General features: G+C 40.3%; 1 protein-coding gene across 1 annotated transcript in view; it reads right to left on the reverse strand.

Moving 5' to 3' along the window:
- Positions 1–20,060: 20,060 nt before the first annotated feature.
- PLCXD3 (phosphatidylinositol specific phospholipase C X domain containing 3) overlaps positions 20,061–24,044 on the reverse strand; it is a 67,211-nt gene continuing 63,227 nt past the window's right edge. The window contains exons 3-4 of the mRNA XM_085297699.1: positions 22,755–22,891; positions 20,061–22,554 (exon numbers count right to left, since the gene is read on the reverse strand). Coding sequence (XP_085153825.1) covers positions 22,538–22,554; positions 22,755–22,891 — 154 coding nt within the window. The 3' untranslated portion in view covers positions 20,061–22,537. The remainder of the gene's footprint in view (positions 22,555–22,754; positions 22,892–24,044) is intronic.

Here is a 24,044-nt window from a genome sequence, read left to right on the forward strand (position 1 = left end):
GTACCCTGGCTCTCAAAGCTCAGAACACACCTAAATGCTCAAAATAGCATCCTCACAGCTCTGCCAGGAGCTGTGCTGTCCAGGTGAACACATGTCTCCATGGAAGGCAGGCAGACTCCTGAGATGGCTCCGCTGATGGAGCTGAGATGACTATTTCCCTGTCATTCCCCTCCACTGCCACTCCACAATGAGATGGAGTTTGCRGTGTTGTTGTACTGCTTGTACATAGCCCACCTTCAATTATAGGAACCGTCTTCACCATGACTCAGAATGTTTTATTCATGATCCATTTACAGAAAAGCAAAGCACAGGGGACTCTGATGGTACTGAAGCTCTTTCGCATGCTGATAGCTAGGTTTTTAGCAGTTCTCCAATTCTTGTGCCTTGCACCAACGTTTTTCTTTCTGAAGGAGAGCTGCATGCCAAATTTGCTGCATGTGCATTTACCTGTACATGATGTGCAGGCAGAGCGCAGCTGGCAATGTAAATCATATGTGTGCCTTCACATCCAAGGATAACTGTTTGACTCCTTGAACATCTGTATGAAGATGTAAGAAAAATCATATACTATGTAGTATGTCTCAGACAGTCATTCTACTAGAAACCCTCCTTCTCACCCTTGCCACTGCACTCTCTCATACAGCACAGTGAGACTGAATGACCCAGCTCTCAGCTCTGTTGTATCTGATAGATTTAACCTCCTGAGCAGCACCATAAATCCTTGCTTATGCAGGAGAATAGAGAGAGATCTCCGTTATGAGCCTACATGATCTTATGCTGCTATATCCTTCATAGCAGACTTGGATGGAAACCCACACAGTTAGACGATGAAGAGAGTTGAGCTGACTCCGTGTTTGTTCCCTATGCCTTCCCCTGGCCAGGGCGTTGATAGCTCCTCAGTGACTCAACACTGCATCACGAAAAGGAGACAACATCTTGTCCTTCCACATCAGCCACCAGTGCTAGGAAGAGTAGAGTCACTGGCATTTTTGAAACATACAGACATTTTGACAGTGAAAGCCATAAACTTCAATGATTTAAACAGACAGACAAATATACTCATTTCTAAGGAGTTTATGAACCTCAGCCCCACTACCAGTATAGTTATATTAACACACCTTGAGGTAAGTTATATTAACACATCTTGAGGCATTCAAGAGGTAAATCCAAGAGGTCACATTGATTCTATGATTGTATGTCTATCTATCACACAAGTCTTTACATTTTTTGATGTTGTTTTAAAAGTACCCAGGAAAGCGTATGTGAATACTTATTGTCAAGGAACCCAATGGTCACAGGTAATGGCCAAAAAGACAAACAATTAACATCTCTACCGGGGCCCACATAGTTCTTCTGATCTTATTTGCAGGCAGATGGAGAGCAGAAGAACTTATAACTCCCTAAGACACCATTCACAAGTAATTGAGGCCTTGGTTCTTCTATAGACTTTAAAGACAATTAAGTCCCTCTGGAAACCAACAGTGAGTCTCCAACTCCCTCAATTCTCCTTCAAAATCCCAGGCTAAGGTCTTGCTCCTGTTCCTGTCACAGTAATTAAATTAATTAAATTCAGAATAGGGTAGCAGAGGGAAGTGTAGTCCAGACAACTAAACACAAGGTTAGGAACTAGAAATTACAATATCTATGGAGGATTTTTTCTATGGATTTCACCAAGTCATTTATTTTTCTGACTTCTTTCTTCATCTATTTTTAGGCTCTGTGGTTTATTCAGCTGTTTTTAAAAAGAGGTGTTCACCTCCAAATCCACTGCACGATCTCTAAATTGTTAATTTGCACGGATAGAGAYATCGATGACCATCAGCTCTGCTTCTCATCATGCACTGCAGCATAGGCAAGTGTAGCCTTTTAAAAGCAGTCTGGATTCTCATCTCTGCTCTTTGCCAGCTACATGTAGTCACACTGTAGACAGAAAATGGTGTTTTACAAAAGGGAAGAATGTACCAGAAGGGTTTATGTTCTGTATTTGTGAACCGCAAGGGTGCGGCAGGTGAGGAGACCGCTGACAGAAGACATTGTCTAAGATGCAAGCCCACRTTGCCCTCTGGGATTTAACTCCACAGGAAGGAGGTCTCATAATTAATGCACTGTGCATGGGCTTCTGGTGCATCAACATTGCGAACGATGGGTATTTTGAGGCTTGCTTTCTTTTCAACTTGTCCACTACATCTTCTTATTCCTCTCAGATTCTGGATGCTTTCCAGCTACATAACCCACCTGGGAACACAGGGAACAACCTGGCCCAACACATGCCGCTGGCCATCCTTGGTGCTGGTGCAAGGAAAGTTATGATGAAAAGGCAGAGGGTTATTCTGGAAAGTGAATTCATGCTGAGACAGAGTCCAAAGTCCTCCCTGCCATGTGTGACCGGCTCTGGTGAAAAGTGGGAGCCTGGGGAACAGCACCCCAGGAGCACCTCGCTGCCTCTGGAGAGAGGCAGGAAAAGGGAGGCCAAGGTGACTGACTCAGAAGAGACATCTGTACTGTAAGCTGTAAAACCAGACTATGTAAATCCTAGTGCCTACAAGATGTCAGGCCCACTGTACATTGTGCATAATACTTTAACGCCACCTTTGCCCTGACAATAATGAGAGGTTTTCCAGTACAGCTAATGGTGGTAGGCCTCATGATGTGGACTGTACCACTATAATTCAGCCCAAGGGAACTTGCAGAACCAAATTAACCAGCATATTTCGGATGTTTTCCTTCTTTATTTTTTCCCCCTCCTTATCCCAGGCAAGAAGGTCATGCAAAATGCCTTTCATTTCATTAAAGGCAATTTAAGTCATTAATGTCCAGCTGACATTGTTTTGTGTTAACTTTGTTCTGTAGAAATGAGAAAATGACTAGTGACCCAAATTCTCTAAGTTGTGTAGAAACAGCATGGTTCAATTGCAATGCCACAGCCATAGTTAGCCCCATCTCTAGATCTAATCAGGCCATTCCTTCAGATAAAAAATTAGAAAAAGGTCAAACTTCAAAGCAAGATCATAGACAGAACATGATGAAGAGCAGCAAAGGACTCTTCATTTTGAAATGCCTGTGGTATTTTTATGATAATACTGGCTGAGGTTTTTTTAAAAAACATTAAGAGCAAGTCAAGTGAGGGGCTTCTCTAGGAGGAAATGTCAGAGTACAACAAAAGGTAAGTATGCAAAGTAGGGACTGGTGCAGTGATAAGAGCTGAAAGTTTGGAGAAGAGGATGATAGCAAAGAGGATCATGTTTTGTGTGACCAGACTCGTGAAGGAGTTTTAATTGGTTTTCAGAGAGATACCTATACATTCAGAGTTTCGATGTCACCACATTAATTCAGCTTTATTTTTCTTAAGAGTGAGTGAAGTGAGATTCATCTTCACTGAAAGGATTTTGATATTCTTGTTTTGATCACTGTAAAGCTCTCTTGGAAGAATTAGAATGGCTGAAGAAAAGTAGGATCAATTCTCTAAAAAATTAATTATCCAGAATGTGTGCTGTCTAATTAGACATGATCCAGCTGATGCCTTGTGGCACTGAGTGCACAGACTTCTCATTTCTAGAACCCTCACAAGATGATTAAAAGGAAAGATGATGTGATCCAGGGGCAGGTTCTCCGGCTTATTATATTAAATCAAACAAAACAGTATCAAAATCATTTTAGATGGATTTGTAGGACACATTCAGCTATAGCTGAAGTGGGAGAACAACAACACTGTATAACTGGGATCTTGTGCTGAATGTTCTCCCAAGAGAGGTCATGACTATTGTTTAATATAAGTATTGCCTAGTGTATACGTGCATACATGTGTATCACAGGTAGGTGTACTGTTTTCTGCCTGACACAAAGCAAGAATGCTGAAGAGGTACCACTAAAATATTGATTTAAAGTTTTAAATATTACTTGAAGCCTAATTGCACTGTGCACTTGAGAATTTACAAACATAAGCAACATTTGATCTTTTTCAAGTCCTCGGGGACAACCATGAAAACCATATCTTTATTAAGTAAGTCACAGCAGAACCTTGTTATCTGTATTCAGGGAAGCGGTTTGCAGCCAGGACCATCGCCCTTTATRCAGGGAGAAGCAGACACAGCCTTAGTATTCACTGCTATTTACCAGGACTAGTTTACCCTGAGATTGCGTGGATCAGTGTTGCAATAAGAATTACTGCGTCTTGTAATTCATGACTATATAACTTTCAGATCACAGCGCTGCAGAATCAAGCAGCAGAGACTGAAAACGCAAGTCATGCCACCCTTAACAGTGGCAGGCACTGGAACCGATACACTGAGCACTTGCTGAGCAAAAGAATTACGGATTCCTGGACAAAACAAGCACATCTTGTATTACGTATGTTTGGCTGCCTAATGCAGGATTTTATAGGTTACTAAGCCTGATGCTATAAAGCATTCTTCATGATTTAAATCTGAAGTTATTAAAAGTATCATCACACAAATACATTTGAATATTTGGTTGATTTCTCTAAGGTATATTTTCCCAGCAGCTTCACAATTGCCCGTGTTGCAAATCCATTGTTTGGTTTCCAACAGCCTGTTTTCTCCTAGTTTGATTCTCGAGCAACACTGAAAAAAAATATTATCACAGATGGATGCAATCCAAATCCTCTAAACCCTATGTTTAGATCTCACAAGAACATTTTGAGGAGCAGGGGAACAGTCCTGAAAGAGCTTGGGTTTTTCCCCTTTCCCTCCATTCCCTAAGCAAAAAAACCCACCACCACAAACAAAAGAAATTCAGTRCTGGACTTCTGGGTTTGAAAACAGAAAGACCAACAGAGGACCCTAGGGATAGCTCAGTTCATACTTAGTCACTGCAAAATTCCTGTAAAAACCACAATGCAACATTCTTATTTTCTAAGCACTGGCTTGTAGGTCAGCTTGAGGGGCAATATTCTGAACCCTATCATTCCCAGCTGGTTGGATTCAGTGTTTCAATTAAAGATACACCTGCTGATAGCAAGATGAGAGCCAGGCAATAAGCTRGAATATATGCTGCTTTAGCATCTGTAATGGGAACACTTGGATTTCTAGCAACCAGCACCCAGCCCTAAAAGKCTAAGATTTATCCAAGCCCCATCTCTGAGCTGTGATGAGGGAACYTGTTTCAAAGAGTCAGATCTTGCTCCTGAGCTTTCTGAAAATTGTTTTTCCTTTTTAATTTATTTTTTGCAATGCACAAATACACTCAGAAATGCTGGAGAATTGCACAGTTCATCACCTTCAAAGCAGCAGAGCTAGTGTAACTTGCAGATGGTGTTTTAAAGAAAGCACTCCAGCAGCCATCTGGACACACAGCTGCAAAATAAAGGCACCTGTATTACAGAGCCTTGCTTATATCCTGCCATTCCCGGGACTGTAAAGGAGATGTTACTGCACAGAACAGCCAACTGCTGCTCTGAGTGGAAAACAATTTGAAATACAGGAAAGGACRGAAGTACCATTTCCATCTCTCCAAGCAAATGCAGCTAACTGCATTCCAGACAGCAGAGTTTAAAGCAAAATTCCCAGCCATTCAGCTGAAGAAAATGCTGTTCAGGACCAGCTTGAAGGTACACTGACAGCTGTACTGTGGTTTAAAAGAGAAACCTTCACAACACCTTATTGGTGTGGGAGGGTTTCCTTCGCCCGCAGGTGGGAGCACTGTACCTGCTGCAGCGCAGGTCCCCGCTGCTGTTCCCAGCTCCCCCCAAAGGCACCAGCAGAACTCCAGTTCCTGAGGCTCTGCGGTGTTGCCAAGTGAATGTGAAACACCGGTGAGCGAGCCCGTCACTGTTTTGGCCTTGCTTTGCAGAAGTACAGATGTCAGACAAGCACCAAGGTAGCAGAGCAAATACGCCTCAAAGCAAGCAGGACAGAGCAAAACGCAGGCACGTCCTAGCATCAAAAACCCGGCGAGAGGCAGGCACAGGGTAAGCCCAGGTTGAGAGGTTTCACCTAACCTCCACATAAACAACTACACAGATGCAAATGCATATTTAGAGCACAGATGGGGAGAATCAGTGTCTTCCCCCCCACCCCCGAAAGGATTTATTTGGAAGGTCAATGTGTTGTAAACTGCCCACCACCCAGGCTTTGTCCAGCAGTCTGAGAAAAGACGCATGGAAAACAACAGGGGACAAACATGTTTGTCAGAAATGGCTCAGAACCATTTTGTTCTCATTCATCTTGTCCGATTTTTAGGGGGAAGACGGACTTGAATCGAGATACGCTATTTTCCRCAAACCTGTTGGCATTTAAGTACTTCACACAACATGAAAGAGCTCTGAGAASAGAGAAAAAAAGAGCCCCACAAAGCCCAGACATCCCATGCTGTGAGCTGGTGCTCTGCTCTGTGCATTTCAAGAAATAACTGGAGGTACCTCATACTGCTGGTTTGCAAGGACTGCCCAAAGTGAATGCCTAACACATCAGCATGGTTGGGGTTGATCAAAACTCTACTTTTCAGGAAATGAATTATGCAAAAAGAAAAGAAATAGAAAAGACACAGGCAAACTTCTAAGATAAAAGAAACAGGACAATTCTTCTTTGAATGAGGTCACCTCTCAGCCCAGACAAGTGCATACTTGTATGCCAGTGTTCATGCATGCACACACATGATGGCTACAGGGCAGAATCACTCTTCTTCCCTGGAGCAGAAAGACATACAGATTTACTGATGAATCTTTGTAAACACACTTTGGCCCAGCTCCTCTAAATGACCTTTCAAAGAGTTGCCTAAATTCTTGTAACTCATCTCGTAAATGTTCAATGCATCAAAATAGAAATTGGATCATTACTGCTATAATATTTACTTCATGCAGTGCTTGAGTCTGCTTGCTTTGAAATAAAAGAGAGATTGTGAAGACCTGCAAATAGATCATATCTATATTTATTAACAAACTATTTCTGAACATGCACAAGTTCCTGCTCAGACACAAGACAAAGTTATCAAAATATTTTGTTCTTGCAAGGTTCACTTATACTATTTCTATCCACCTCTCAATTCAATTGACATAGCAAAGGTTATAATAGGAGTTGCAAGATGTTTGCATTAAACAACACAGATTATCAGATTTTTGTCCCATTTTTCCATTATGCCCTAGAAAGAGAAGGGGAGGGAAAAAATAAAAAAAAGTTCCTTGCAGCACCAGCAGGTTTCTGCAGGAGCTGGCTTGGCAGCACCAGATGTTAATGCGCCAGCCTTAGTTTCCATTCCCTACAGCTCTGTCTGGCTCCCCAGTGCTTGGCTGTAGGCTCGTGCTTGGCTGTAGGCTGTAGGCTGGGCATCGCCCAGCCCTCGGCGATGTCTTGCCAATAGTGCAACCAAACCATCGTGAAGCCCAGGCAATACCTGGTCCATCATGCACACCACACACAGCTCGGGCCACATCTGACAAACATATGTGACATCCACATTAGCACGTCGCTTGGAAATAGGAAAGTCCCTACTCGACTTCAATGAGGTTTGAATCAAATTGTAATTAGCTGTCGAGGAGGACTTTAGCCGGCCTCAAATTACGTGTCTTTTCTAACTTCAGTTAATAGCCAAAACCCAACCGCCTGCCCCACCTCAAACACTGTCCAAGCACCTCTTCCCTACTACATCCCCAGAAAGCACAAACCAACTCTTGGGTGTGGTTTGACATGAAAAGAGAGAAATTTCACTCAAAATTCCTATTCCTCTACACAATACCATGGAAGTAAAYGTTACCACAAAATTGTCAGCATAACTCTAAGGTTTTTTTCTTTTTAAAAGCAGGAGGTTCACTGAGCAATTAATTTAGTACCATATACATATATACAAGTTCCCACATCAGCACCTTGGTAACTTTTTGTCATTTAAATTGAGCTATGTTTTTTACTTTAAAAGTTGCATTTATTTAATCCACAGCCTAATTGCAGCTGCACAAATAAAGTGGCAGAGACAGAATATCAGGGGAAAAGCTCTTCAGAGCTCTATCATGTTAAATATTATGATTACAGGCAAATTAACACAGTACACATATTTGTTAACTGCAGCCTTTGCACAACTGACACTTYCAAAGTAGAGAAGGCGCAGCTCTAAAACTCGAAAAGAGTTTCATCATAAATTGTTAATTTACATTTCTCTTTGTCAAGTCCTTTTAGCACTCTCTAATTTAGGACTTGAACATTATCAAAAAGAAAGCAAGGGAAAGATGACAAACATTTGAGAGCAGAAATAGCCATACTTACTCCCTTAACCAAGAACAGACTCTTACGCCACTCCAGGAAGGGTGGGGTTTGCATTTGCTTTCAGCTGCTCCTATTTCTGGTTTTAAATGGGCAATTTGTCATCATCAGGCTAAATTGCAGCCAAATTGTATACATCCAGAACCATTTATTTGAACCTTTAGAAAGCTGAGATTCTGTCTGATGYGTTTTCTCTAGGCAGAGTGGTAGGTAGCTAAGGGCACAAGCTCTCAATAAATAATTGCAGAAAAAAACAAAAGCCTAAATTTCTCATAGTCTTTTAAGGAACCTGTAAAGGCTGGATGGTATATGTTCTTATTCTCTGGTAAATGCAAGAGGGCTTAGCCCTCGCTGGAAAAGCAAATGCACCTCCAGCATTAGCTGTAGATTTCTGATTTTAAAGCCCCTGCTAATTTTTACTAACCTTGGGATACCTTAACTTTGCCTCGCTGTATTTCAAAGAGGATGTGGCTATTGCACACACCCTTCCCTCACGTTCAACRCTGATTTTGCTCTGCTCTCAAACTACGCGGCCAGTGCTTCTGGTGGGGCTGTGTAAACGGCTGCTTAGTAAGACCCCTCCTCCCCCTGTTATGTGCAGACCGGTTATGCACGCACACAAAAAGTTCAGACAAGTTTAGCTCGTACGTTTAGCTGTTCGAGTACCAAGCATACAGACTCCCTGATTTTCTTGCAGAGTGCGATGTCTGCACAAGCAGACGTACGCAGTAAAAATCCCCCCATTACAAAAATGCACTTGATCTGACCATATTAGAGTTCTAGTAATACAGTAATTCAAGCAGAATAAAACCTGATCTCTAAAACATTTGATTACTTGGGGTACTGTTATTTTGTGTGAGTGCATGAATTGTGATTGCATATTTGTCTAACTGTGTAGTTAATCATACACAAACATGCAATGAGCTAGTCTGCTTTTCATCTGGAAAAAGCTATGTGACCTTGATTTCATTGGACACAGACCTTTTTAATTCCAAGCCCTGCGACAAGCCAGCACTACAGCTAGTAAAGCAGCGCTGGTTCTGCATTCTGCTGTAAATTATATGCACAATTTTTTAGCCTACAAAATACAGTTCCACAGATACATGTTGGGTGAATGATCATAGACAGCTTTATGAAAATCTATATATCAAATAGATGAATGAAGGCATAACAAAATCTTTTCCTTGAAGATCATCCTGTCTAGCCAAGGGGACCTGCAAGGATTAAATATGAAATAGATGTACCTAAACTATTCTGTGATTCCGTGTTAACATATCAAGGGGATCTTCAAGGGGGAGCTACCCAGTAGTTTATTTATTTTACATCAATATAACATGATTTTCCTATTTATCACTATCCATGTGCTATTGAATCTTGACTGTGTGAAAGATTCCTCCAGTTTTACCAGTCAAAAATAATAGCTTTTCCTTCCATTATGAAACTGCAGCTCCTTAGCACCCTGTCAGCTCCCGACCTTTTGCAGCTTAGGGCTTTCCCGAGATGAAGCTAGTTTCTGTGTATTTAGCAACCTTCAATACATTTCTCATGAGCCTGTCTAGTCTCCCTTTGGACTCTACAAGTAAAGTTTCAGCACCCACAGCATCTCGTGGCAAGGAGCGCCACAGCGTAACWACATGAGTTTGTGGAAAACCAGCTCCGCCCCCCCTCCTTTTTTTTGTCCAGGACACACTTCCAGTAAGATTCAGCTGATGCCTCCTAGTTCTTATGGACCACCAGTGTGGTCCACCRTTTCCATGCCACTCCTGATTTTTTAGCTGTCTATCATACCTCCRTGTATTAGCCTCTTTCCAGTTTGAAGAGTCCTGATTTAGTTGTTCCTTAACCAGAAGTTGTCTGTGCCTTTGATCATCCTTGTGGCCTTCTCTGAGWCTCCTTCAGCTCTGTCACATCTTCCTCAAGACTGGCTAACCAAACTGCATTCAGYATTCAAGATGCAGGCACTGCTCAGATTTACACAATGTGTAATGATGTGCTCTGGTTTCTACTCTGCTTCTTTCCTCATTATCCCTAATTTGATTCGCTTTTTTGACCACTAAAAAGAATGAATTTTATTGCTCCATTATTTACAGGGCAAAGATACAAATAATCAGTTTGTTTCAGTGATGATGCTAACAGTCATCTGAGATTGAAAGGCAGCCAGACAACAAACCCATGAATCTCAATAGTCTGGAGAACAGGCTACAGACATGCACTGTATTCACTGCTAATTGTATTGCAGTAAATATTTATTTTCAGCTAAAATRCAAAACCAGACACTTATTCTTGAAAGAAGTCAATGTAAATGGAATTATCAAAATGTATTGACCGGTTTGGGAGCTTGCAATGACTCTATATAAGCTGCAATTGTTGAGCATGTGAAAATGCATCCAGTATGCTTTATTTATGACAACTGTTCACACTTTCTATTTTTGCATGTTGTAACTGGAGGAAGAACAGAGATTAATTTTATGGARTAGCATTTTAAGTATTAACAAACAGCAGAGAAAGAGTTTGCTCGGATTTTGGGTGGTGTGAAATTTTTAATGAATGTGTGCAAATCTTCCAGTTACTGCAGGAGAATAAATAGTGTTTTGCTATCAAAGAAACCCACTCTCAAAAGCCCTTTGCAAAATCTGCACAGACTGCGGCCAGACTAATACAGTGCTAGAAAAAGGTCTAAGTAAGAAACCTTGACATCAGYAGTCTCCCTTGTAGTGATGAGGTCCCCGGGGCCTCCCACAGCTAACGGTCCTGGCACCTTGGCCCTCCCACTTTGCAAGTCTCATTAATTAACTTCAATCAATAAAAACCTTAGCAAAGGATCCTGTTCTCTGTTTATTTTTTACTGATTTCTCTCAGTTCAGGACGAACTCTTGGTGGTGTCTGCCTGCGTCTCACTCTAACCGTGGATAGTTGGTTTGCTTTGAACAAAAGCTTTCGCACTGTTGAGGAAACCCTCATTCACACCTGCATCATCCTGACCGGTGATGACTGGCCAACATTCTGAAAACTTGCTGMAAGAGCCATTTTTTAAATTAAAAAGCAGGCCAAAACATAAAAACTTGGACTTAGAAACAAGGGGAAGTATTATATTTGGGGACAGATACTCYTCTGCAGAGAGGGATGATGCTGGTTGCCCGTGTCACTAGTATCACAGGCTTTCTAACAGGCCTGTATTTGAAAACAACAGTTTTCAAATAGASCAAATCAAAAGCAGTGAGTCAAATCCCGGACTTGATCTGAGCCAGGCACATGGCTCTGCACTAGCCTTTCACACCACAGTATTAGCTCTTCATGATGCTTGATCATTTTCTTTCCTTGCTTTCTTTCACAGAGAATGATTTCTTTCTTTCTATGATTTCTTTCATAGAGAAAACCTCAGTGATCTWCAATTTCTGATCTACTTGAAAAAGAATTTTCTCAATCAAAGTTTGGGAACTCTCAAATGAAATTACACTGTACTTTTATTTAAAAAGCAGATGGTGTATCTTTTGGAAGAAGTCTTTCACCTGCATTTAGACTTAAATTTCTACAAGTTCTTGTGCTTCTTCCTGAAAATATTAACTTAATAACTAGCATAGCAATTGAAAATGAAAGTTAGATTATTTCTAGACCATAATGCAAGGACAAGTGTTCACAAATTCTGTTTATTATGAGAATAGGCTTYTTTCTTTTTGAATTTGTTTGTCATTTCTTTAATAAATTTCTTTCTTCATCTACATTTATTAACTGGAGGAGGGCTGAGTGGATGGCAGAAGATGGCTGGAACTTGAATTTAGGGAGCAAAGAAGCTCATTTCAGTCCCTGTCCTACAAGAAAATGGGAATCTTCTTCACTTAAGAAAGATGTTACCCAAAACCCACAACAACAGTCCCGAAAGTTGTATTCACCCAACACCTAGCTCTATGGGTATTTCTGATTTGTATTGCCTCAGTTGCCTAGAGTTGCCATCTTCTCTATGCTCAGAAGCCCTACAGTCCTGACTGTCTGSTCTGATCAGGTTTCACCTCTGGGATTACACTGGTATCTATTTTTCCTACATTCACCTAATGTCTGTGGACATTCCTRGGAACGTGCAGAGTTGCAGCTCTAAGCATCTGGGGGAAAAGCAACTGTCTCAGTGGTGCCTGAAAAACATGCTTCTCCTTCTCTGTGGATCTGCTGCTTTGTGGTATAGCAATACACAAGAAAAAAAATTCCTGCTTTCTGTCGCACGCRCATTAGAGATAATGCTGCTGAAGTCTGGATTTGCCCCTAGTCAGGTAGGGATTAGGCACTAAGGAATATGAAGTTCTTCCAAATATCATCAGATAACATAATACACCATCCTCCYAGATTTGAACACATGCCAATAGATTGGTTTCATTTTTTGTTCTGAGTTATCAGAAAAGCAGAGCCATAGGACTTGGAAAATTGGCTAATAATAGTCTTTGGTACTCCAAAGAATGATTTTTTTCTGCCTGTTTCATATATCTTCTACTAAAAATATCTAAAATACACACTAGCATACCGGAGCTCATGTTCTCTGATTGTCCAAGTTTTATTTCAAGCTGCGCAGGAGTTAGGAGACGTGATGGTGCTCAGCTGTTCACAGGACGGGAAGAGGTTTGGTCGAACAACGGCTGGGCTGAGGAGCACGGCGTCTCCTCGACCGCGTGAGCCGCCTCGCAGCTAGCAAACAGAAYGTGTTTGCATAGATCGTCCAGTGTTTACAAGAGAGGACCACACGCACTGTGTAAACCAAGTGCAGGAGGTTTTTAAGGCGCTCTTCCTTGTAATCTGAACTATGTCTGTAAAGGGGCACCGGCTCTCCTGAAGCACTGCAAGCTTCTATCCGCTCGTAGCTCATTATTCCATCTTAAGAGTTACGCAGTTTCACTGGCTTGTTCTGACTCAAACCTGTTTGTTTGAATGTGAACCAGGTGCTAAGATATGTCTTTCAAGACATGTTAATTGGGGTGTATCTGTGAGATTAACTAGGCAGCATATTTATATCTGTATCTCCCAACTACTCAACACCTGGAATATTTCCCATTGCATTTACCGAGAAGCAAACACAACTCCCCTTGCATGTGCACCTTCTGAAGCAACTCCCCTCTTGTTCTTAGCTCTTCCCACTCCCTGGCTCATAAAATATTTCTATTTTCACACCACAGCTCCCCTCTCCCTTCCAAGAAGTCCTGTTCTTCCTTCACAGGTTTTGCCACCCCTCACTGCTCTCCTTTTCATCAGCACAAGAGTCAGAKTCTCCTTCTCTCCCAAGAGCTGACAGCAGGATGCAGACTTTAATCCAAGTGYCCAAATTTCCAAGTTTGCTAGCAATTAATGATTATATGAAAATTGGGTGTCAGTTCCACCATTTCAAATGAGAAATGCAAGCTTTGTGTGGCATTAAGATTTTGCCCCATTTAAGAAAAACAATTCACTTGTACAAAGTATTGGACACTAATTTCATTAACGCAGAACAATTTCTAAAAAAACAAGGGGATATCTCTAAAAAGGTTTTTCTACAAGAAAATCTAAGAAAGTGTTGAATTGATCCTAATCTAAATTAAAGCTTATAATTTCCATTTGGTTGACATCAAAACATGGATAAATATAAACCACTGAAATAAGTGATGTCCCCAGATAAATACCTGGCAACAGAGTTTTGCCTCTTTTGGCACGTGGGATCTTGGTAGTAGAAATCAATAATTTTCCTTCTCTTCAGCATATTTCTATAATTAGTTTATTCAAAACTAAAAAAAAAAAATCTAAACCACAGGAACACTTCCCTTTTCTGCCAATCTATGAACAAAGAGTACCTGTAAGTCAAAAATCTTGAAGAGCTTGCTAAATTATAAGCAAATCCTACTCAAATCATTGTCTCTAGACAAAACTTCCTTCGTTTAATAAATCACTTTCCATAGCTTTCAGCATTGATATCATAATTTCTTGGGATCCAATATATTTAGCTCAGTTTTAATTACGAGACATTTTATTAGCAAAGTTAGTGATTTTATTTGTGTTAATATACTCTAACCAACTTCAGAAGACAGCTTGAAAAAAAATAAATAAGAAATTAAACATTTCATAAATAAGAAATGGTACCTGCTGGTTCCTTACAAATAAAGGTAAAATAACAAACTGCATGAATGTATGTCAAAAGAGAAACTGGTTTATGCATAAGTAGAGTTTAGCCTCCTATTTAGCAAAGACATACCAAGCCTAACATGAGGACTGCCCTTATTTGCTAAACAGAGTCTTAATGGTTATCCATAAGAATCAACCTGTCTTTGAGGAAAAAAAGGTACAAAGTACAACAGCAAAGGAAGACTAAAATTCATTATCGAAATCAATGTTTTGTGTTTGAAAATGTAAAGCTGATTAAGACTAGTGATTTAAGTCACTTTTATTTCAATCATTTTTCTTACAGTTGCAAATATTTTTTCTCTCTCAAATTTCCCAGCTGTAGGAGAAAAAATTAGTAATGTCAGAAACTGCAGCTGGGGCACTAAGGAGCAAGAAATTAGGCCAAAAATGTGGAAGTCATGTTTATCTCTTACCCTGTGCCTATGCCCATAAATGCTTGCTTCCATAAAAACTATTTAAAATTGATCTTCCAGGAGAATATGTGCATTTTAATTGAACTTTCTTATCATGTTAAAAGATAAAAGAGTAAAAAGATTCCTCTTTCTCCCAGATTCAGTAGCCTAAAACACAATTGCTTTCTGGAATCTGAACCATTTACTGAATATCTTTTTCCTGTAGTACTACATGTGCTTTCTTAGTTTTTAAATGCCATATTATCTCAGCTGGCTGTGTTCTCATGTATCGTCAGATTGGTACGTTAACCAGGAGAGGAACATCCCACGCTTGGAGTAAAGCAGCTATTACAATAGCAGGACAAAGCTAGTCTTCTGAATCTTTTACTGAAGAAATTAAACATAAAAGAAAACAACAAAAAAAAGGTGAGTCACTTCTGTAATGAGGAGTATTCACTCCAAGTATTGGGCTAACCATACTCCCCTATTAGTAAGACAGTACCTGTGGGGTAGGAAGTGGAAGGAGACAATTTAAGCAGCATCCAGCTGCCACGTGGGCAAACATAATTCTTGGGCTTCTGCAGGGAGGCACTGACAGAGAGGCTTCTTGGCATTGCTCATCTTTCATAGCATCTTCTCCAGCCCGAGCAGTCTGGGCCCGGCTCCTTGATTTCAAAATGGGCCAAATGATGGGGGCTGGAGCCCTTGGGAGCAGAGCACTTTAGTTGCCTTTGGCTATGACTATGAGACGTAACAAAGGAGGTTTGTCCTGAAAAACACGTCACATTTTTGGCCGTGACAGAAATAAAATCCATGTCACTTGGAAATGCACACCTGAAATCCCATGCTTTTGTCCTGCAGCAAGGATTTAGCTTCCAGCTTCTCATGCTTCACCTTAGCAGAGAGCCCTGAAGCCCAGCCCCCYACTTTGTGGCCCTGGGTGCAGGTGAGCTGGGCTGGCCTGTGTCCATCTCCAGGGAGCAGGTCCCAGAGCCCTACCAGAGTCACCAGAGAGATGACAGAGGGAAGTCACCTGCGGGCCAGCACAGCCTGGAGCCAGGCTGGAGCCAGTGGCTGCTCTGCTCCATCTGGTGATTTGAGTTTGTGGTGGTGGCAGCAGGTACCTTCAGCGTGCCAGCAAGAGCTGCCACCAGCAATGCAGACAGGGCCTGAGGTGCAGTAGGAAAGGTCAGTACTTCTGAAGTCTAGTCCATRTTCACCATCTCCCTCCTTGCTACAAGGTGCTGCTTCAGGCAAGAGCCAGCAGCACGCGCTTTGGCAGGCTCTCATGGTCAGAGGTTTTGTACTTCAGGCAAAGTGGGGCTGGAGAGCCCTGACGGGTAGACRAGGCACCTGACAGCCCGTCGTGTCTCCAGTGACACGAGCACAACGTCAGCGTTCTGCAGCACACCAGGATCCCATAGTTACCGTACGGAAACAGTACTCCCTCCACAATGTCCTCCTGGGGACCATCCACATAAACCTCTACCTAACAGTACAGCCTGAGTTTAATGTCTGACTACACCCCATTTTGCAARACCATTTTTAAGAAGCTTCCCATGCGTAATGTCTTGAATGCGACAATGAAGCCACAAAACAAGAATACAGGTGCCAGAGCTTTATTAGATGTTTCACTGGATACAAAGAAACTGGATTTTATATTACTTTTTTGTATACATTAAATACACATTCTTGTCATAAAAATTCACATTTGTTATACAGAACTCTAGGCATTTTATACACAACATTTATTAAAGTACCATTGAATAGATCCTAAAAAGAGAAGGTGCAGCTCTGTGAACCTTTGTGGGCACAACACACAGGGAGCTCTATGTCCTCAGTGTTACATAATCGCCCTTCCCACAGAAACGGAGCAAAGTCATTCAAATGCATTAACGCTCATTTGGAATAATAAGGCTTCTGTACAGAGAACCTGAACAGCGTCAGGAGGCAGTGCGGCAATAACACCATAATCATCACCTGGCACGATTCTATAACTGCTCAYGACCGAGGCAGTCAAAAACTTAACATCTGTCCTGACAAGCCCAGCTATTTCTTCCTTTAAGTTATATTTTTAAGCATGCTTTCTTAACTTCAATAATAATAATTATACATAAAACCCAGGATTCTGCTTTAAGGATTCCAGCTTCATAGCCATACTGATTTGGCAGTTTCAAGTATTTCAGCTACTCTAGAAATCTCTGCTACTCTAGAAATCTTTGGTGGGACCCCAAATAGAGGGAAGAGATTACAACATGTCATCTCACTGCAAAAAAAGAGGCCAAAGTGCATCCCCCTCTTTAAACATATTTACTGGCTTATCATCGAATGTTTTTAATTGTGAGTAAGAATGTTTGCAACCAAATTCTCATCAGCCAAGATGAGGCCTAAGTGGTCATGCATATGTAACTTAGGGTATGGAGGTAAACCATCATAGGACATCAGATGTGGAAGTCCACTCCCATCTCTTAGCTCTGTATTCAACGTTGTCTAATACATAAGTTCCAGATTTTGGTAGTGTGCTGAAGATGACAAATCAACAATATTCTGAGCAGCACTGCTCACACCTCACAGTAAAGGGATGAGCAGGCAGAAGCACAGACTGAGACAAGGAGCAATGAGCAGAGAGCCAACGCAGAACAGCAGGCAGATGTTGTACTTTAACTAGACAAAGACAACAGAAGAGGGTCTGAAGTCAGGCTTCTGTTTTCCCTGAATTGCTGCTCACACGGGCCTGACAGAAGCCAACTTCACACCAAATAAACCTTTGGGCAGGCATGCTCTATCTAACCTTGTCCAGCTGGCCAGGCATGAGGCCAAGCTCATGTTATTTCTTTCATAATTATTCTTGTCATCAAGCAGAGGCATCTTGGATGGAAACCATGAAGGGAGAGCTAGATGTGGCTGGAGGAAAGGCAGAGGGGTCATATCTCCGGGCAGTGCAGAGCACTAGGTCCTGCCAACCTCTGAGAAACTACTATATTTTTTTTAATTAAAGCTACTATGGCTCCTTAAAGCAGAAGGCCAAGCCACTAAACCTCAGATCTGACTTTTACATATGAAAAGAACCTGGACTGGAACAGAGCTCAGAGCTTTCCCTGTGAATTCACTGCTGCATTCTAGCACGGGACATGAGCAGTATTGCACAGCACTCCAGGCACTTCTGCAAAGCCAGGCTACCATGCCCCAAGTGCCACAATTATATCTTAATAGAGAAATTTTAGGCCCTTCATTACATGAACACAATTCTCACTGGCATCAACAGGGGCTGTGTGCATACAGAACTGATCTCACTTGTATCACACAGAAAACCAGGTCTCTATTGCCACGTACAGTCAAGGTAGTTGATCATACAAACATACCATTCTTTATTTATCAGTATATAAGTGAGCTCCAATTAAGTTCAAGTTTAACTTCTTAATGCCAAAGGCAGCTGTATGAACAATCTTCCGCAAYGTTTGAAATCTGAATTCACAATTATGATATTTAAACAAGATTATGTAAATGCRTTAAGGCAGGTTACATAACTGCCCTTTTCCTTTAGGATTAATTATTATTTCCTCGAACACTGTGGACAATCCGTACTCCCATACACACACACGCACACACACACCTACAAAACAGCAGCACAGTAAAAACTAAATAGATCACTGAACTCCAACAGACTTGTAATCAATACATTGCACATACTATACAGCATATTTTAACCTCATCATTGGGTAAACACATACGATTCAGAACAATGTTGACTGTAACACAGAAGCTACCACTGAGATACGGCAAATACATCATATACACTATTAGCTTTTGCTTCACTGAAAAGGAGTTTGGAAGTTTAAAACGGTGTTAATTGAACTCCTGAAATCACCAAATAGCCTATTCAGTTGCTAATGCCTAGTGCTCCATATTCAGAATAAACAGCACTGGAGCTATGTTTTCAGGGCACTCCACTTTTTTGATGCTTCTCAGTTCACTTCCAAATTTTTTAATTTCCTTTGCAATAGAGCATATACTTACTACCCAGTGCTCTCTCTCATCCTTCAGTAACTGCTTTGAAGTTAGTGGAAATGGTCTAGATTTCTATCAGTATGACAGAAAGACTTAGCCAAGCACACAGGATCACACATTCCCTATCACACATATGTGCATATATATACATATGTATATACTTTAAAAGACGGTTGGAATGGCAGAACCTACAAAACTACTAACAAAACCATGAGTAAATAAATGGAAGTAACGCATGGATTTTAAAATTAGGCTCCTTTGGCCTGACTCTGATCTTGTCATCTAAGATGRGAATCAGACTCCTGAAAGACAGTTGCTATTTTGGTTCAAATCAGTATAGTTGGATCAGCATCAAACATAATGCAAAAGATTTTCAGCTTGCGTAAATTGGAATATAGATTTACACCAGCTGAGAATCTGCTCTACTGCCTTTATRTTGTGCAATGCAGTTGTAATTTTTCAGTTATGACTGAAAGGAAGCATCAAGTAACCCCATGAAAATGTCTAGAAACTCAAAAGACAATATTACTTCCTAGGTATACAATGAACATAATGAGAGAGGAAGCGAACACAGGAAGAGAAAAAACAATAAGACAGAGGGTAACATTACAGTATGAGTAAAGAGATGGTTATGAGGACCAATAGTGTAGACAGGTATTTTTCCTTTGACGAACTGATTACTGCCGTCCAATTTCTCATACAGGATCCCTCATAAAACATGTGAAGAAACCTGCTCAAATGAGTCAAGTCAAAGAGCTAATCTGAACCAATCCTGCAGACCAATCCTGCAAATACATTTCTGGTTGAAATCAATGAGTTTTAGCTGCATAGGGACAACAAATCAGGGCTCTAGAATGGCCCAGTTGTGCTGCATAGTCCTTTCCACCTTGCCTTTTCTGGCAAGATTTCCCAGATTGTATCAACTGGGAGTGTACCCCTRTTAGGACAGTTCAATTACAGTTTTCATGCCTCAGAGATGAAACAGCCAGAAAAGTGTAGATAATACCTCCTCCACATTTTTTTTGTTTGAGTAATTAAGGCAAGTTTGTTTACCTGTCCCCTAGAATAAATTGCTGTGCTTCCCCAATAGAAAGGAGACTGACAGCTAAAAAAAAAAMCATAATTTTTCTAACCATTTTTTTCTAACATTTTGCTAGGATTTTTTCCCCCATTAACGGAGAAACTATATGATTTGTCTATTATCCTTCTTTGTAGAGGATTTTTTTTTGCTTTTATTTTCCAGCACCTAAATGACAATTAGAATATAACTGATGCTAAAGCAAACATTTCATAACAATGCCAATAAGCTCAAGATATGATATAGCATTACATATATATATATTTTTACATATATATATACAGGCACACAGATACACACACTTTTGCTTAAATATAGCAAAACATTTGCTTTGAGAACAGCTTTGTGTAAGTGAAAAGCCTGGCGTGTTTAGTGTGTGCTTGAGCCAGGGGTTCCAGGAGGAACTCAGTGTTGTTGCTCTCCAATTCAACAGAATTTCAATCAGAATCCAAAAAAAGAACCCATTTTTCCCCACACATATTCAGTAATGTTCAGATTATGTTGTCATATTATAGGGAGCTTAAATGCTTTGACTACATTTAAGTAACTGAASAATGACGGGAGAATCTGGAAGTAAACAAATTCAGCTAAGAAAAAGAATGAAAAGACCTTTTTACACTACGTCTCTAATAAACAAGCAAACGTTTTCATGGTTTTATATGGGACRCCTCATATAGAAGAAAAGCTACTGCTTCAAAACTGTGCAAAATACGCAAGTTTCCAGTTTGCACAAAGAAAACAGATGCTCACGTTTCATTTTGTGTGTCCATTACATGAATTTTGCTTGGAGAGTACGTGGCAACTGAAAACAAAGTGCATCATGTCCCTCCACTCCTCCCCCCCAATATTTTGTTTGCTTAGTTGTGGGTGAAAGCCCCAAGTCCTACACCCTTTTCAGTACAAAGATGGAGTGTGACTCTTGGTGGATTTTCAGGTCACTCTGAGTCAAGTTTTTAATGCTGTAAAAAACCTAACTGGCTTGGATCACAGATTTCACTGAGGATGAATCTTACTGGTCTAATCTTTACACAAAAAATTGCTACTGAAGGAGGCATTATAACTTCGTAACAGCTGTGCAGTTTTCTTTAATCAAATTTATAATACTCTTGTCTAGAAACCAGAATACCATTGAGCAAGTGTGCATGGATGTCTTTGTATCACATACATACATTTAAATGTGTCTTTACAGTTTACATACATACATACACACACGTACTTTTTCCAAGGCACCCTCTCTGTACAAAATAGCAGCAATTGTTCATCTTATTCCACTTCTGCATAAACTAAAAAAAAAAAAAAAAAAAAAAAAAAAAAAAAAAAAAAAAAAAAAAAAAAAAAAAAAAAAAAAAGGAAAAAAAAGAAAAAGAAAAAAGAAAAACCCACCTCTTTGATGAGACCATTTTTTGTTTTTCTATGATCTAATGATTTTTGAGATGGTATAATCTGATGGAAATAGTAAGGATCACGAGATGCCATTTTTTCTTTTCTCTACGGTTCTTAACCTTAGTCTTATCCTATAAAGCCCTGCAATATTTCAGGGAATATTCTCCTAGTAAGACCTTAGAGTATCTACCATTTCCCATGAATGAAATGCTTGGCTTTCAAAAGCTGTGTGCATATACATTGATATATCAAAGACATATGACCRCATTGTATCCAGTTAGGGGTCATCCAGTAGCAACGTTCTCCTTTTACAACTCACTACGTTTTCCATATATTTGAGTTTTATATGTTTCATTAAAAGTAGGGTGATCAGAGATTCTGCCACCAGAACAGTGCCATGCAGCGTATTTCCAACCTTTTGTTAAGCTCTATTATTTCTAATGAACTGTGTAAGGACTACAGTTTAATGTTATTAGTTAGATATTGAGCTACTCCACTCTATAGTACAGCAATTTTTCACTGATAAGATTGGCACTGATTTTTTTTTCTTTGTAATCAGCAAAGTTTTGTGTTCCTAGCTGCCTTAGAGAGAAGCTTAGACTGCATTTCTTTTTTGAAGTGTAGATCTAATCCTGCAGAACACACATTCCCGCTCTAAGACCAAATCCTGCCCACCTTACAGTGCACACAGTATACTGATCCCAAGCTCAAGGCATGCTAAACAAAGGAAAATTTCTTATTAAATTCACTGGACTTTGGATCAGACTCATATAAGATTAATCCTGAGAGGGAGTGGTGCTCCAGTCCGGCCTGACTTTATTCCTGCTAAAACCACGGACAACTCGCAATGGCAGCATTTAGTAGAGTCAGGCTAGCAGTACGTAACTGCTGACTTTACAGGGGGCAGAGGCGCTGGAAAACCCCACCGTGAGAATGAAAAGCAAGCAGGATTCAGTCTGCGCTCTGTGCAGGCTACGTAACACGTCACGTTTACTGTCCGCTGATCATGCGCGTGTTGGAGGCATTACTTCATATTTACTTCACAAAGGTATTTAAACCTGTTGCTCATTGATAAGTACAATCAGTTACACCACCCGACAGACGAAGTGTAGCAACTCAAAATTTTAGGGCCACAAACACTGTCCTTAATCTCCCAGTGTAACGCTCACACCTACGGGAACGCTGCCGTGGGCAGAGAGAGGGCAGTATACATCTCACTGCTCTGAATGCAGCAAATTTCTTGGCACTGTTCATAACCGTAGACGACATAAAATCACATTTGGTACCTCATGGAAAACATGTAAGTGGCCTTCTTTTATCAAACACTGTAAACATGTTTAGTTTTGCCCTTTACCTGAAACACAAATGTAAAAAATGATCATAATTGATTAAAACATTTCCCCCTTGCCCACCCACTAAAGCCCTAAACACCTCAGTGTTATAGGAAGATCAATGTTTTACAAGATAATTCTTTAAAATGCAATCATTGTTTTTTAATTCTAAATAATGCAACAACAAATGTACTATAATACTATCAAGTAGTGTCATCTTCACCTTCATCCAGGGCATAGTTGAGGTTTATGACTGTGCTGATAAAGTCACCAAGTTCTACAAAATCTGCAGTGATAATATTTACACCACTTTCTCCTGGTTTCTGAGTTCGGACCCACTGCATCATTGCCGGAAGAGCTCTAAGGAGAAAACAGAAACAATAATTACTCTTAAAACACTGAGGCAAATGCATCAGGGTCAGATTTACCAACAGCGACCTTAATTGATCTTACTTGGTTTCTAAAGGAACCCAGTATAGAAGGACATAGGTTACTGCTCAGGCCTTTTGAAAATGCTACTCTTGATAATTTTCATTCTTTACGGAAAAAATACATTGATTACATTTCAGCTTCTCAGCAGAAAAGACTAAAAACAAAGGTCATGCAATCTCATAGCGATTACTGATCTCATTGGGGGCCAATGGAATGGATCAGACAGCTTTTCAGTATCATCCAGCCATACGATTTCATGTGAATTCTTAAAGGAAAAAGAAATCACAGAGAACTCAAGCCATTTATAAAGCATGTTTGATACATTCTAAGAAATTCTGAAAAAAATATTTTTTGGGATACTGGAGCAACTATGATTTCTATAGTGTAAGTACAGCATCCAGCATCCACTGAATATATGGTTACTGGTATGCCAGTATCAATATCCCAGTATTGAACTATAATTCTTCATAAAACACTGATTAATTGAAATAAAAAGCAACACAATCAGGCTGACTCCTTTCTGAAACAACATGTTTTTATCATACCACACTTCTAGCACAGGGATACTGTCATGTAAAAGGTGTCTGCCTGTTTGGGTTTGTGAATATAAAGAAATCTTTCAGATACCATGAATATAGAAAACAACGACCTAGAACTACCCGTACAAGAAAAATGTATGGGAAAGTAAAGGGTTCTCTAGTTCTGTAGCAGGAAGTCAAGAAATAAGATATAATGTTCAGAAGACAGAAGTTAACAGAGTTCAAACAAAGTAAGGTACAGATTTTTCACAGAAAGGGTAATTGACCATCAGAACAAATTCCAAGAAACTGTGATAAATTCTGCAGCATTTGGAGTCTTTAAATCAAGCCTTGCTGTCATTTTAAAAATATACTCTTATTCAACCACAAGCTGCTGAGCTAAACGCAAGAATTTATGGACTGGAGAGTGCAGCAGTTAGTTTAGATGAGTATCATATACTTCCTTTGCCCTAAAATCTGTAAATCTGTGATTCTGCCTCGACCAGCAAGTTGTACAGACATTTTCACGACAGTAAGATACATGTAAAATACTGGCCTGATTC

This window comes from Rhea americana, unplaced genomic scaffold (assembly GCF_003343005.1).
Source record: "Rhea americana isolate MKP2758 unplaced genomic scaffold, rheAme1 scaffold_13, whole genome shotgun sequence".
Classification (NCBI taxonomy): domain Eukaryota; kingdom Metazoa; phylum Chordata; class Aves; order Rheiformes; family Rheidae; genus Rhea; species Rhea americana.